Source organism: Pseudopipra pipra, chromosome 1 (genome assembly GCF_036250125.1).
Source record: "Pseudopipra pipra isolate bDixPip1 chromosome 1, bDixPip1.hap1, whole genome shotgun sequence".
NCBI classification, from domain to species: domain Eukaryota; kingdom Metazoa; phylum Chordata; class Aves; order Passeriformes; family Pipridae; genus Pseudopipra; species Pseudopipra pipra.
This window is the reverse complement of record NC_087549.1, coordinates 29,097,068-29,114,170: the sequence shown is the minus strand read 5'-3', so window position 1 is coordinate 29,114,170 and position 17,103 is coordinate 29,097,068. Positions and strand designations below refer to the sequence as shown.

At 39.1% G+C, this 17,103-nt stretch overlaps 1 protein-coding gene across 6 annotated transcripts in view; it reads right to left on the bottom strand.

Annotated features, from left to right (window-relative positions):
- Positions 1 to 17,103, bottom strand: part of ZNF704 (zinc finger protein 704) — a 136,136-nt gene that overhangs the window by 102,955 nt on the left and 16,078 nt on the right. For all 6 annotated transcript variants that reach the window (XR_010429385.1, XM_064650105.1, XM_064650083.1 and 3 more), the window contains exon 2: positions 13,945 to 14,192. Coding sequence is in view for 5 of the 6 variants with exons in the window: in XM_064650083.1 (XP_064506153.1) it covers positions 13,945 to 14,192 (248 nt within the window). In the remaining variant the exon portion in view is untranslated. The remainder of the gene's footprint in view (positions 1 to 13,944; positions 14,193 to 17,103) is intronic.

Below are 17,103 nucleotides of genomic sequence, written 5' to 3'. Positions count from 1 at the left end.
CACTGGTAGGTGGGACATCTACTGAGCCCTCATGGTTTCTTTAACAGCAACTATATTTTTCCCTGGCTCATAAATCCAACTTCCCACTGCAGATTGCTGCCTCTCATATTCCTCTGCCATAATAATGACAGGCAAACTCAACACTGTGAACAGTCTGGATGTCGGCACAACAGGTTGTCAAAAAAAAAAATCCCAAGGGAAAAAAAACAAACAACCAAAGATAACTAAGAACATTTGCTGCATAATGTAATTCAAAGCTTCTATCTGTAGGACCAATACAAGCCATGTTTATTATAGAATCATAGAATCATAGAATCGATTGGGTTGGAAAAGACCTCCGAGATCATCGAGTCCAACCCTTGGTCCAAATCCAGTCCATTTACTAGATCATGGCACTCAGTGCCACGTCCAATCTGCGTTTAAAAATCTCCAGGGATGGTGAATCCACCACCTCTCTGGGCAGCCCATTCCAATGCCTGATCACTCTCTCTGTAAAGAATTTTCTCCTGATATCCAACTTAAATTTCCCCTGGCGGAGCTTAAGCCCGTGTCCCCTTGTCCTATTGCTGAGTGCCTGAGAGAAGAGACCAACCCCCACCTGGCTAGAACTTCCCTTCAGGTAGTTATAGACGGTGATGAGGTCACCTCTGAGCCTCCTCTTCTCCAGGCTAAACAACCCCAGCTCCCTCAGCCTCTCCCCATAGGACTTATGCTCCAGTCCCTTCACCAGCCTTGTTGCTCTTCTCTGGACCCGCTCCAGCACCTCAATATCCTTTCTGAACTGAGGGGCCCAGAACTGAACACAATACTCAAGGTGTGGCCTCACCAATGCAGAGTACAGGGGAAGGATCACTTCCCTGCTCCTGCTGGCCACGCTATTTTTGATACAGGACAAGATCCCATTGGCCTTCTTGGCCACCTGGGCACACTGTTGGCTCATGTTGAGCTTCCTGTCAATTAGTACCCCCAGGTCCCTTTCTGCCTGGCTGCTCTTCAGCCACTCTTTGCCCAGCCTGTAGCACTGCATGGGGTTGTTGTGGCCAAAGTGCAGGACCTGGCACTTGGCTTTATTGAACTTCATCCCATTGGAATCAGCCCATCTCTCAAGTCTATCCAGATCCCTCTGCAGAGCCCTCCTGCCTTCCAGCAGGTCGACACTCCCTCCCAATTTAGTGTCATCAGCAAATTTGCTGATGATACACTCAATCCCCTCATCTAAATCATCTATAAAGATGTTAAACAGGACTGGGCCCAACACTGATCCCTGGGGAACACCACTGGTGACCGGCCGCCAGCTGGATGCAGCTCCATTCACCAGCACTCTCTGGGCCCGACCCTCCAGCCAGTTCCTAATCCAGGAGAGGGTATACTTGTCCAAGCCATGGGCTACCAGCTTTTCCAGGAGTATATTATGGGAGACAGTGTCAAAGGCCTTGCTGAAGTCTAGATAGACCACATCCACAGCCTTCCCCTCATCCACCAGGTGGGTCACCTGATTGTAAAAAGAGATCAGGTTGGTCAGACAGGACCTGCCCCTCCTAAACCCATGCTGGCTGGGTCTAATCCCTTGTCCATCCTGAAGGTGCTGTGTGATTGCACTCAGGATGATCTGTTCCATAACCCTGCCAGGCACTGAGGTCAGGCTGACAGGCCTGTAGTTGCCAGGGTCCTGCTTGCAGCCTTTTTTGTGGATTGGGGTGACATTCGCCAACCTCCAATCATTTGGGACCTTCCCAGAGAGCCAGGACTGTTGGAAGATGATGGAGAGCGGTTTGGCGAGCTCTTCTGCCAGCTCTCTCATCACCCTGGGATGGATCCCGTCTGGTCCCATAGACTTGTTGGGATCCAGCTGGCTCAGTAAGTCGATAACTACATCCTCCTGGAATACAGGAGGGCTATTCAGGTCTCTGTCTCTGTCTATCTGCTCTAGAGGCCAGTTGTCCTGAGGGCCACCTGTCTTACTGCTAAAAACTGAGGCAAAGTAGGTGTTAAGTACCTCAGCCTTCTCCTCATCTTTGTTAACTATATTTCCCTCAAAGTCCAACAGAGAACTGAGGTTTTCCTTGCCTCTCCTTTTGCTATTAATGTATTTATAAAAGGACTTTTTGTTATCCCTAACTGAATTAGCCAAATTAACTTCAAATTCCACTTTTCTTTCCCTAATTTTTTTCCTGCATGACCTAGCTCTCTTTGTAAATTCTTCATAAGTAACCAGCCCTTTTTTCCACAGTCTGTAAACTTTCTTTTTATCCCTGATTTCTTTTAGAACCTCCCTATTTAACCAAGCCGGCCGTCTTCCCCTCCGGCTGGCCTTTCGGCACACTGGTATAGCCTGTTCCTGTGCGCTCAAAATTGCCTGCTTGAAGCATGTCCATCCCTCCTGGACCCCCTTGCCTTTAAGGGTTGTTTCCCAGGGTATGCCTTGAATTAGTTTTTTGAATAGGCCAAAATCTGCCTTATGTCTTAAATTAAGATGTGAAAGCTTGGTTATGCACTGCTTTATTGTTAAGGATTTATTATAAGTGTAATGCATATCTAGCTGAGTAAGACCCGTATTACACATTCAATGTAGATTTTCTCTCCAAGCTTCTTACTCAGATCAGAACACAATAAAATGACAAAAATGTGCATTACTCTGCACATAATTCCTTCAGAGATTAGCAAGAGAAGACTCGCGCATCTTCCTTTGTAATACTTTAAATTTCTGTCAACATCATGATAAAATATATACCACAAAATACAAATCAGTGTAACCACAAGCCTTTTTATATGACATATTTTACAGGGCTTTCAACATCAATTAGAATTTTACTATTGCTATTATTATTCCTCTGACTTAAAAGTACTCTAGCTAGGTAGAAGTAGAAACATTAGTTTATAAAGGTTAAATATCAGCAAGACATTTCTTAAGATATAACAGATGAAGGCACAAGTATGTCACCAAACACATGCTTACCCTCCACTTATATATATCTATATGTATGCATACATCCATAAACATATTATTTAATAGTTACTCTGCACTTACTGTGAGAACTACTCATCTGTAATCTTGGAGCCAAGGGCCCAGTGCATCCTATGAAAGCAACTACCATTATGTAAAATAAATTAAGCAACAGTGAGAAGCAAGGGATACCACGAGGATGCCCCATACTAATAGCCTTGGTATGTGGAGAGAGGAGGACAAATCATTTAGTCCAAGGGGACACTGACATGGGTCCATGACTTTCGGACACAGTTCTCAGGAGTTAACAAGCTAGGAAAACAGCAGCCAAAATATTCTTTCTAAATCATCAGCACAGACCTACCAGGAAGTGACATCAACCCTTTTTTTCACACTCACTTCTCATTAGAAATAAATATAAAAATAGGCCCAGCACACCTTCTTCATCATCTTTTCCCTTCTCACCAAGCCAGGTGAGGAACTCCCTCACACCAAGCCATCAGGTGCACAGTGCAGCATGTGGCACTGTGTGTGTGTATAGGAAAGTACTAAATACCCTTTTTAACAGCTCATTTCACTGCCTGCCTCAGCTTAAAGGGAGGAACAAATTGGACGTACACACTGAAAACAAAAGAGAACACTCAAATTAAGGTGAAAGGGGGAAAGCAGGCAGACGTACACGAGGGAGCACAAGTCTGGGAACACAGTATAGGATTAATGTCCTTCACGTACAAAATTAAGTAAAAAACTACCAAGTATTTTAATGGAGGTTTTCCTGGAGAAAGCATTACCTAAACACAGGCTTAATTTCATTGTAAAGCTGACAATAACGACAGCACGTCTACTTTGTTCTTCCTCAAACAAACAGCCACAACATTAAGTTTTGAGTAACAAACCAAATTAAATTAGGAGCAAATATGATCAACAGGTACAACAACTTACAATATAAGGAAAAATTTTTAAAAGCATCAGTTGGCTATTGACTCCATTTACCATCTGGAATACTGCTGTTACTATAAAAAAATACAGGTGTCAACATAGTAGCAGCCTCAGTGCAGTATGCTGGTGTTGATGCTGCAGAGGACAATTAGGATTAACGCAGCTCAGGTGTCCCAGGGGCTTCTGGTAGAGTCCTGGAGAGAAGGATGGACAACACTCTGCTACTGTATTTTGACAATGCTGTTCTATACTTTTTGCTCAGTTCCCCAAGAAGGTTATTTTGAAGATGTGGTTATCAAACAAACCATTTCACATACATAGCCAGTAAGAGAGAATGTTTTATCCTAAAATGAGAATGAACAAATGTTTCTAAACATTGGTTCTATGCAAAGTGTAAAGATACATTTGCTTGGGAATGTTATTTTTAGTAAAATGTCTCATTTAATTTTTTACTCTATGGATGGAAGAGCAAGGTACTTTGGGATGTACTTTGTCTGCTGGGACAACTAACAGCAGAACTTCATATTTTACACACAGCTTCCTCCTTGTCCTCTGAGATGCTACTACCTCGCTTCTGTTCACTGGGTACCAAGCACACATGGCCCAAGGTCACCTGTCAGATACAGTATCAGATCACCTGCAGGAATTCTTGTGGTAGAATTTAAAATACAGACCCACGCAAAACTGCAAAGCTCCCTATATATTGAGCTCAACTAGCATACATGAACGACAAAAACTGTTTTTTATTGTTGGCTTGAGAAAACTATAATCAGCTTAACTCTTGCGAACTTCCAAAAAGCAACTGTTCATCCAGGTATGGAACTAGGTTTTCCACAGGGAACAGAAGCCATGCTGCAACTCATATGCCCTACATATGCGGTACCATGTTACCAAGTGCTGCTTCAGTAACAAAATCACAGGGGTTTTTTATTTACAGACCAGCAAATGACCAAAACTTGCAGAGGCTTCATGTAGACCTTATGTATCTAGCAACACTTCTGTTCCATCTTTTTCCCAAAATGATCAGGGAGAGGGAAGAGTCATAGCTTATATTAAACCATGCAGATCAGTAAAACCACAAGAAGATGTGGTTCTGCTTCAAATAAAAATAACCCTTTAAAAATAAATGTCTAATTTACATACATATTCTAATCTAGATATTGTTATTTCAAAGTGATAAGTGTTCCATTATTTGACAATGCTCCTATTGTCACAAAAACTGAAGTAGTAATAGGCAAAACAGGTATCTGATGCGTATAAATCACCATATACTAGAGATTAGAAAATATGTCTTACAGATATAAATAAAAGACACCGTAAAATAGCCTTTCATCTATAGAAACCAGTTATACAGCTTACATACCACAAGAAAAAAATAGGGTTATATGAGTTCCATTATAGTGTAGTTCTCTTAGGGATACAAACAAAACACTTACAACTCGCCCTACACAAGCATATTACTATACATGGAGAAAAGTCACGCTTTCTACCTCCTTTTTTCAAAATCTGTAAAATTAATGTTTTCATGCAGATGATACTAAAGGAGTTAAGAGAAAAACTTCTAAAAATATTTTACAAATAACAGTCAGCAATACAACTTCTCGCAGAAAGGCAGGCTTCATGTCTTGCTGACCTCAATGATATAACATCAAATACCACTGCATAAACTAGGATATTTTAGTTTTATAGCATTTAAATAAAATTACAGCTATGAACACAGCTATGATGTGGGTATTCTGTGTAACCACATATACGGTAGCCCATTCTTGCACGTTTCACAGATACACAAGTTACAAACCACAGACCCACTGACTTTTTTCTTTTTCTCAGCACAGATGGCATTTCAAGAGGAATTTTTTTTGTGCCACAGCTAACACGAACCACAAAGAAATTACTCTTATTGAATATTGCCTGCTGTTGAAGAGTGTTTTGAAATTACACTCAATTTTTTAAGGGAACTGAAGAGCTGAGAACAAGCCATGCATTCACATCAATGGCTAACAGATAGAGCAGCAGCGCTGACTGAATGCAGCTCTTCATGAACCAGTGTCTAGTGGTTGCTGCAGATTAGGGACATATTTTTCCTCTGTGCCATTTTAGAGGATTTCATTGAAATTTGCTTGGAAATGAGATCATTGTCTGTTGGCAACTTCCATCACACAGATAAAATTATGTAGCGCTTTGTCTTGGCTACCAGTGGAAGAAGATTTTAAAAAGAAGTAGTTGCACTTCAATAGATGAAGACAGATCTTTCTCAGCAGTGCTTTGAATATGGGATTTCCTAGAGAAATGGGAAACTTATTTACAGGTGTATGTATACATGCACAAGTAAAGCCTTCTTTTGAAAATAATAATTACCTAAAATAATAGAGACTCCAATGTCAGGCAATACAGCAACTTAGCATTACCACACTTAACTGCACAATCAAATTTTCACACATTTTATTTTTCACTGGGTAGGTAGCTAGTCTACAGTTAAAAATATGGACACTAACACTGGCCAAAAATCCATATGGCTAAAGTCACCAGATGGTGTTAGAACTTCCCTCCTCTAGCATTAATACTATGGAAACCTGGGAACAATGAATTAAGAGGTCTGTGTGATGACCAGGTGCTACAAAAAGCCCCACCAAACAGCCACTATTTCTTGAGAAGAAAGCTTCATCCGTATTCTTGTTAGGTCTATCACTTTTACATCACGTCCTGATCTCACAGGACCAAGTACAGTAAACCAGGCTCAAAGACTACAGTCACATATAGCTGCTTTTATACCAAATTGTGTGAGAATCACTATGTAATGCAACATTACAAGTACAGAACAGCAAAAGCATTTTGCTTTATTAATGAGTTTCCTATTCCTGCTGCTTTTAACATTACCAGGAAAAAATACCTCAAGAGTAACATTAGCTAATCCAAAATTTACACTTTAACAAGTATACTATGTTGTCAAAATCCTGATGGATAGGCCAGCCAGAGTATCCAAGGCAAGTGGTGAAAAAATAAATTGTGCTAGTGACAGACTGCTGTAACTGTAACTGTAGCTGTAAGTGATTGAATATCATGGGGATGTCAGTAACACAGTCAAGTATGAGATATCTAGAAACTCTCAGATCTGCACACAGCACAACACAAAGGAGAGAAATGGGGAAACTGACAGAAGTCCACTGAAAACCAAAGATAGATTATGCACAATTTCAGAGTAAATTTTTCTACAGCTGAGAATGTTACACCTTTTTCAACAAACAATCCTATCCAACGTGTTGCTGTGGCTCTCTGGCAGTGGGGACTTCTGAATGTTAATTTCTGAGTCTGTATCACGCAGCTATGAAACACAAGCTCAACCATCCCAGCAGTCAGCCACCTTAGAATGGGACAGCCTTACTATGTTCCCCAGCACTCTTGAGACTTGATCCATCTCACCACTTGAAAGGTGAGTTTCCAACAGTTTGCAAGCTGTCAGGAATGCTGTCATCTCTCTCAACATCATGAGAAGCTGGTTCAGCTATCATAGCAACAAATACTATGCACAATCTGGCAAGCAACCTGGAAGATGGCCTTCCAGTAAAATAAGCAAGGTGACTTCTGGAGCTATGGTTTGGCTCTGCAGTAACTACCTGCAGAGTTTTTATTTGCAATTTAATCTACAGTTTTCAATGAAGTTTTCACTACACTGCTTTTGCTGCAGTCAGATGAAAGGCATCTATAGTTAAAAGGATGTATACAGTCCTTCTAGAATGCAAAGAAAACAGCATCAAGAAATAGGTTTTTATTTCAAAATGTGCTAACAGACCAGTTCTCTGATTGCTCTTTGGATAAGTCTCTTTTTTCCCACTAAGATCCTAGAAGGCACCACACCTTTTTGTAGCAGACCATGATGGCAGTTTACCATCAATATTAAACATAATCAAGCTCTAATGACTGCTTGGGTGAAATTCAGTCAAGCTGCACACATATTTAACTAAAGAAGTCTAGCAAAACAAAGCAACAATTTACTACTTGAATAATTAGGTGGTGTGGGTAACTGGAGAAGCTGCTTTCAAACGTATGGTATTGCCAACTATCAGCACTTTTACAGAAGCCCTGAAATATAGGAATGACTGTGAGTAATTCTCATTACAGAAAAACTATCAAACAACCAAAGTTTCTAACTATCATGGACGTAGAGAAAATGAAATTTAAGCAACAGGAGCATCCAGCCTATAGGATGCTGAAAAAACTTGAAGAAAACCTCACATCTCAATGAAGTGCTTTTGGGCTAGCAGGAAAACTAGAGAACACAGAAGCTCACAGAGTTAGAGTCAATAAAGCTGAAGCACAGCTTGGTTTCTCTGCCTCTTGTTTTCATCCAGTTTCACTGAAAGGCCTCAGCAGCCAACAAATAGTTGATGCCCTCTGAAGTTGCCCCATCAATCCCCTCTGCAAAAATTGTGAGAGATATAGGAAAGGAGCTCCCTCAGCTGAACTAAAACAGATGGAGAAGAATAATAGAAGACAATCTCTGAAAAAACACCACCTCTGGATAAACAGAAAAGCACAACTTGATCATCAGGCTCTTCCCTCTGCAAGCAGATTGGGAAGTCCTCCTAGTGAGGTTATCATAGTTAAGCAGATACTGCTTTTGATCTTGGAGTCAGGCTCCTGGAGATTTCTGGCTAAGAAAATATGCAAATGTTTCCACTGGAATGCATGATGCATAATCAGTCATGCCCAGCAGGCCTTACGGATCAACAACACACTCTCTAATCAAATGGCTGCCCAGAGCTATGTTCCTGGAGAGACCAGGCAAGAAAATCATTTAGGGATGAAAATACATCACTGTCTGTACTGTTTCTTTATAATGATGGTCAGAAAACACGGCTGCAACACATTTTGCCCCAACTTTCTGTAGCTATTCTAGAAGATCTAAAGAGGTAATGTCAGAGAGAATTCCTAGAGATATTTATTTCAATTATTTCACATATTCTTCATGAAATTATAAACTCATTAGTAGATAAAATATAGGTACATGAATAAAAATTATTTTTGCAGTAATTGAGCAGCTTTTTCAATATAGAAGCAACTGAAGATAGTAAAATCCAATATATTGTCATGGCATATGTCACTTCTTAGTAACAGTGAACCAGAAGATCACAAAAACTAGGTTTTAAGCACAATAATTATTTTAACACTATATAAGGAAGTGCTTAAGCAGCTGAGGTTTAGCATTGGCTTGTCCTTTAAGAGCACAAAAAATGCAGAAAAAGGTTGTTAGAAAGCTTATCTTTTATTCCTTTTTTCAGGGACAACAGAGTACAGTCAGACTGGGGAAAAGAAGCATGATGTGATATGGTAACACAAATTTCACAATATTTTGAGGTCATCTAGCAAAAGGTTAACAAAAGCAAAACTATTCAAACATTCCCACCCATCAGAAGGATAGAAGTGATGCCTGCCTAGTTCCTTCTGGGACACCCAAAGGACACCACTATGACACTAATGCATTTAAGTTTTGAAGGGTTTCCAAGTACCACTCATCAAAACACTTCTGTCTTAAGGCTCCTTTAACCCCATCACCATTTCCAGACATTTATTCCCACATTTTACTTTAAAAAAGGGAACTTCATCCCTTGTTCTCCATTGCTCACTCTTCCATCCTTATTCCTCCAAGATGCAGAAGCCGTTCCCTGTGTACGTGGCCTGCACTGGGTCCCTACTCACATGCTCACACCCCCTGTACCAGCAGTCCAGGCTTTTTCACATCTTTCTTTTTAACTTTCTTTGGAACTAAGTCTGCATGATGGTAAGTAACCGGTGAAAATACCAATAAGCAAGAAGGCTCTGTTAACTTCCACACTGTTGCCTACTGGGGACATCATCTCTCATTATATCTGACCTCTACAAATGTAGTTGCCTGAAACACTGGTGGACCTGGGCTTGTTTCTGCCCACCAGACAAGGTGATTAGTCCCTCAGTGACACCGTCTCTTTACGAAATGACCTTTCACTACTCAGATTCGTGCATCTGGCTGTGTTTGACTGCTGTTTGAACTGGAGGTCAACCTAAAGCATATTTTCCTCTGTTCTACAGATAACATCTCAATTCTCAGAGATAATTGCAGTTCACAGTTGAGTGGTCAGACCGCTTTCTCCAAGACTGCAGTCCTTTATGCATCAAAACTACCAATAAATTTACACTTTAAAGGGAAAGTAAGGAATTCAAGTTTCCTTTTTATATCAATTCATTTACTCAAGAGTTTCAGAAGTAGGAAAGCTATTTAACTCATATAAATTTTGTTCAAAATGACCAAATGAAGAAATACGAAAAGGGAAAGACTTAATGTTGTTAACCTGTCATTTCATTTTTGCATTCCAAACATAAAAATCATTAAGAAAAAACCATTAAGAAAAAGTCATAGTCTCCTCCTGTTTTAATCTAAAAGATACTTCCAGTAGACCACCTAACATAGAGAGAAAGGTCCACAGTATTTTTGCAAGATGAAACAGAAAATACAAATAATGAACTTAAAAATGTAATTTAATTTCAATCTTAAAATTCTCCTGCATGCAATAATATATTTATTTCAGGTCTGCTGCACTTAGCCTGACACTATTACATTAAAGAGCTGCCCTATGAAGCACCCTGAATACGTCACAATTTTGATGGTAAAACATCTTTTTTGTGCAGCAGAGACTCCAGTTCAGGTACTTCTTCCAAATACAACAGCAGAAGAACCTGAACCCACACCTGCCAGGCTCCAGGAAAGTGCATAACTATTGAGCTATTAAATAGTATGGATCTACCCCTTCTCTCCAGTTATCATTAAAAGCCAAAACTCTGTCCTTTGTTTCCATTGGTTTCCTCTTCTCCTGCATGTGCACATCAGACTGATGTGGCACATGTAGAACATGTGCCACCTGCCCTACAGTTTCATCTCCTGTATTTTCAGAACACCTGACTACCATTCACCTAAAACACTAGGACTGAGCTAAGATATTTTCACATTTCTAAAATTTCAGAGTCTATAAGCAATAATGAAAGCCTGGCAACTGAATGTCTCAAACAAACACTTACTATGCTGGTGTTTTCTGAACTATTATTTTAGATACAGTGCCTCACAAAGATTTCCATTCTTATTCACTGAGACCCTTAAAAACAGATAAGAAGGGATAGACTTTGTTTCATTTTGTGGTCAAAACGAAGCATGTTTATCCATGCTCTTACCAGCTATTTTTGCAAATACTTTTTCAGAGCTCTCTTGGAGATTCTCATATGCCCATGTTAATAAGAAATCTGCAGTTTGGTAAACTTCTGCCTCAAAATCACTTAAATATTGTCTTGGGTTTAGTGGGATACTGTAAAATTTAATGTTACCCTTTACTTCAGCATAAGAAGTGAAAGAGTAACCCCCTCGGCTCCACTAGGGTTTTAAAACAAAATAAATAGTAAGCTTCATTTCTATAGCATTTTCCTATTTCAAAATAATAGCTGAATTTTTTTTGTAAAGAGGGTGTATGTAGCAGTGAGAAACTGAAGACCATATTAAAGCCCTTATTTCTCCCATGCCTTTTTAAACATCATCTGATTAATTCAAGATGATCTTCCACAATTGGTTGTGACCAATCTGCAAAGGTAGATGGATATTCCCATCAGAGGAGAGGACAGTCAATCCAACAACTCCTGCTAGGCAGCAAAGGGAGGAGGAATTCACCTCTGAGGAACATGCAACTCTATCAGCACAGTTCTACACAGAAGAGTGGAAGGAAGGACGCAAGAGAATTTCAAATGCATGGACTCTTCTTGGAGAATATGATTTAGAGATCAAACTGTGCTGCACAGGAAGAGAAACCGAGCACTTCCTTCATTACAACAACAAATATTTAGGAAGATCTCCAAGCAAAGGTTTAAGTGTTCTTCCTGTCTGTTATGGACAAATGGCTCAATAACTCATCTCAGATTAAAAGCAAAACTTGACCCTGACTGCAAAAATGTAGCAAGAATGACCAAAATGTTTATTATGCTATTGAATTTAGACTCTAAGTTTGTTTTCTATTTCATTCTCTAATTCTCCTAATTCTGGAGCTCAACCTGGATGTCTGAAAACATGCAACAACATAATATGGTAATTTTTCTGTTCCCAACAAAATACAGAAACAAAGAACAACTTTAGAAGACACCTTTGCAAATGAACTTACATCCTATCATCAAAAGTAGCCTGTGCTCACAACTGGTGTCACAATTAACCTTAAGAAGGCATTAAAGATATTTATTCATCCTCTTTTCCAGCTCATTCGGGAAAAAATATCCATCCCTCCAAGGAAGGATGATCTTGCAGCTACGGGAAATGGGAGCTCGACTAGTACTTCAAGTGGATTATCTGCATGAAGTCACACAAAAATATACTTAAATCTTGTACTTTATCTGTCTGAATTGTTAAATGGAAATGCTAACATATGGTTTGAGTTAGCCTGGGTGACTTCCTGAGGTCCCTCCTGACCTAAATTTTCTGGTGATCCTATTTGCTTTGAGACACACAGGATGAATGAGAAGGGCACTCAGACATTATGGGGCTGATTAATGGAGAAAATCTCAGATAAGTATCTTAATATTTTTATGTTTTTAATGCAGAGCTTTTTACTAGATTTTTATGGGGGGAAAATCTTGTCAAAATGCTCATGAACTCCGTGTTTTTCAGAAGTGTCATCTATGAAATCCAGAGGAAAACAACATCCTGTTCTGGATGATATGGCAGAACCTGCTGGTTTATGTTGTTTTTTAGAAAGCCAACAAACCGAAAAACAACTAAGCATTCATTTTGACTACAAATTTTTTTAGTGGCACTATAAAATCAAAAAGCCTTTCACTGAATATTATGTGCAAGTTAAACTCCCAGGCAGGTTAAGAAAAAAAATCTTTGCAGACAGACTGATGCCAACATGAAATCATTAACAAAAAAAAGAAGCAGCACTTGTCATCTTGCAATGCAGATTATCCAATTTATTGTCAGTTTTTCACCAATGATAGAAAAGATTGTGTTCAGCATTACTGCATATGCTTCTTTTATATTAATGTTCAGCGTTTCCTAGAGGAGTCATTCCCTTTCTCTTTCAAAGCAGTAACATCTTTCTGAGAAGTTCAAGGTTCTAGACTCTGTATTTCTGAAGGGCCTTCACTTTAAATCACTGGCCAGTATTAAATTCTCAGTTTCTCCAGATTATCCTTCTCTCTTACTACTATTCCACTTAAATATGAGGAAGAAAAAAACCCAGATAAATATACCTTGAATTTCTTGCTGTGATATATGTCAGGCTCAGATTAAAGAACAACTATTTTTTTCAAAATAATTCACTATAAATTGAGTGTAATGCACAAATGCAAATGCCGAAGACACAAACATGTATGTGCATTTACAACAGATCCTCAAGGAATTAATTAAGAAATTAAAGGAATTAAATAGCAATACCAAAATCCCCAAATCCCCCTTTTGCATAAATTTGATTTCCCTGCACTTGTCTTTCCTCACCACAGTTTTCTATGAACCCTTTTCCTAGACCACATTATGACCCAGATGTATACCCGTACAGGGATATAAGAGAACATAAGATACCACATCCTCACTATGCACTGCACATTCCCATGAGTATAAAGCACTTGCAAGCATGACAGTAAAAATATTTAAAAAAATAAATTGCTAGCAGGTAAGATGTTTCTGTGTCTAATGTAGAAGATTACTTCTCAGGGTGATGCTGGGTCAACAACCTCTTCCTCTTAAGATACATCCTCTTCTGCAATTACCTCAGCTACAGCAGGTTCTAAAAGCAAAAACATTAAAAAAGAAATACAAAGTCCTACTCTACACATGGTCTCAGTTTCTGCTACTAATGTCTTTAATTTTCTAGCAGATCTCTCAAATAGGGGAGTTGTGAGTGACTTAGGACTGCCTGGGCACGAATACTAGTCTTAGCAGTTCGTAGTGCTATTTACAAAACTTGCATCTAATATCCCATTAAAAAAAAAAAAGACATGGAAAAAAGGGAAAAAAGCTTAAAAGAAAACATAGCAAAAAAAACTCCAACCCTTCTTACCTTGCTGGAGGCACATCAATATTTGAAGAAACAACCTTGCGCTTCTGTTCCAGAAGACAAACAGAACGAGTGTTTTCCTTTTCATACTCATGAGCTCTATTTAGTTTTTTGGTCTCTGCTGTTTTTAAATCTTCCTCCTTTGTGGTAAACAGGAGAAACTGTTGGTCTGGCAGTTTTTGACTGATGTCACTTTTTACATCCTCCTGTTGAAATGCAGGGAAGGTCATTTCACGCTTGATGTTGGCTGCCTGAAAAATTGAAAGCAATTATTAAATTTTCCTCTAATTCTCCTAAAATGTAAGGGGGGGGGAATCCAATACCCACAGGCATTTATTTCTAATTAGTTCTCTGAATTAGTGAATACCATTTGTTTGCCCTTCATAAATTCAGACACTGCCATTAAGTTCTCAACAGTGCTGAAGACTACCCAGGAAAACAAGCAGTTCTAGTCCATTTGGTAAAGCAATCATTTACCTCTCAATGTTAAATGAAAAAGGTATTTGAATCAGTATTTGAATTAGAATGTTGGAAACCACATTATATACAACATATCTTTAATGTACACACATCCATGCTGCATAACTATGGAAAAGAAATCGTAGCTGCCCTCCTAAAATTCCAGAAAAAAGTCAGACTTTATCCACATAAAAGGCAACCAAGAAACTAAAGTGCTTCTCAGAGCCACTTACTGGATTCTTTTGTAAATGAGCATTTCTCAGGAGCAGAAAAATAATTTGCTATGATCCAACTCAGCTGTCAGAAGGCAAAGGGGAGCGAGTGATATCAGCAGGATCTCCATAAGGAGCCTGTCCAGCAATGAGGAGCACTCTCTGCTTACCAGTACTTCCCAGATCTTCAGGTCTGCTGCTTCCCATAAGCAAAGACTACCTAAGCAAATAGGTATCTTAACAAATACACTACATCTCTGGACTACAATGTGTTGGTGTTTATAAAGCAAACTATTGAGGGGTTGCACTGAAGAGCCTGGAAAGCCATCAGAACCAAGCCACTCCATCTCCTCAGCAACCAAAACAAAGCCCAGGATCTAGATTTTCCTCTACAATGTCTCTACCCAACTCAAACAGCCAAGCAAAATACGGCCTGGCATAATGGCCCACCTTGAACAGAGGCACTTCCACGCAGGTAGTGCCACATACGCTCAGACAAATCCAGGCACCTTCTAGGACTGGTAAACTGGATTTTCAAATACTTGTAAATTATTGCTGATCTTTACAGTGGAGATATCCATGCTGTGTTGCCCTCAGATAGTAAGAGCATCAATAAACTGAAATTCCTATGTCAACTCTTCCCCCTTATTCCTCCTTTTCATCATCCAAAAAAATTATTTAATGTCCCTATGTATATATTTATGCATAAAGATATATTCCTCCCTCCATAAATCTCTCTCCATAAATCTTTTATATCTGGCAGGTATAAAAATGGTGCAAACAATTTCAAGTTCATAGGAAAGACATTCTTGCCAAGGTAATTTTGTTTTGTTCGGTGAAGTATATTGAATCACTAACGCATAAATACTTAGAGGTGATGATTTAATTGCTTCTAGTGCTTCCACTGAAGGGCTTTTAGCAGTTTCTTCAAGAACAAAACAAGAATTGTTACTTTATGAATGTAAATAGTAGAAAGAATTAGTCACTTTACACTTCTTCACACACAAACAGATGACACATTATCGGGAAAATCTGTCTGGAAGACAAAACAGTCAGCATGTGATCATACAGAATTAGGACAAGACATATAAATAAGATAAATTTAATTCTGATTTCATTTATTTTTTGAAAACTTCTTAGATTCACAATAAGCCCTTTTCTCAAAGTCTGAGAATCCTAACACATATGGAGATGCCTTCAACTTTCCTGAAAATTGACTTAGAAGTGATGTCCTAAAGTAAAAAAAAAATCTGAAAATATCCAAGTTCCAATATCCAACCCTATAAGTGTCTTCAATTTATAAAACTGTAGTGTTTTACTCAGTTTCAGCAAAAATACTGTGTCATACATTATTGAGTTTTCTTTACAGACCTAATAGTGAGGACAGAAGGTTGCAGGCTTAGACTACAGCTAAAGCCTAAAACATAAATAACAGAATGTTTGTACTGTGATACCAGGTAATTTGTTCTTATATATCAAATGTATCCACATCCAGTTCAAAATACATTCAAACAACACCTTAGTTTTCCTATGTCAATGTGCCCTAATTAATAGCTGGCCCCATGCAGGCATATGGAAGTCAAAAAAGACAAAAAACAAAGAAGTAAATGCTGAAGTTGCAGAGCTGCTGCCAAGAAGTTTGGATTCTTGGGCTAAATGGCCAGACTCAGCAGAAGACCAAATCCATTGCTTAGACTAACTCTCTTCCTTTCCTTCAGTTCTCAACAGATGTTTGGAAATATCAGCCTCTTTCTGAACTTTCCCTTGAGAGCAACTGCATATAAAGAATCTTTTCTGCTTTAGAAGCAGATGATCATGAGAGAAAGCCAAGAGTTTCCCTTGGTGGGCACTCTCCAGTAGCTTTCTCCTGCTCCACAGGCAGTTTTTCTATTTTAATTTATCTATGTCTATGGAAGCCATTTCCACTTGAGATACCTGCCCTGTCTGGAAGGGTATGGGAAGTCTTTTGCCAGAAATACAACCATCTACACAAGCAGCCATTGATGTGGGGAGTGCTGAGGGCCTGATCACTTGAATGATCAGGCTCCTCACTTTCTGGCAAACACACCGATTAACGACCAGGACTCCTTTGATTTCAAGCTCTCACAGTTCTGAGATTAAATTTCCAATATATTTTTTCAGATAAACTGACTGTCCTGTCATATCAGTAAATTTTTTTTCCACAGATCCTTCATATTCTTTTAACCTCTTTGAGGCTTGTGGTGGCCCTTTAAGTCCACAGTGTTTCAGCAAGAATTTTGTGGAAGGTCTAGCCCAACCTGACAGCCTGTCTTACAGACAGACAGATATTACCACTGTAACACCAGTCATGTAACACCAATTTATTTCAGTTTACTGCCAGGACTTCACATTCTCTCTCCTTTGCTGTTCTCGAACTTTATGACTCTGTTTTTCCCTAATGGTTTGGCTTTTCTTGTCATACCTCTGGAATTGCCACCTTATCGCCTCCAGTATCAACTGCTGATAAAAA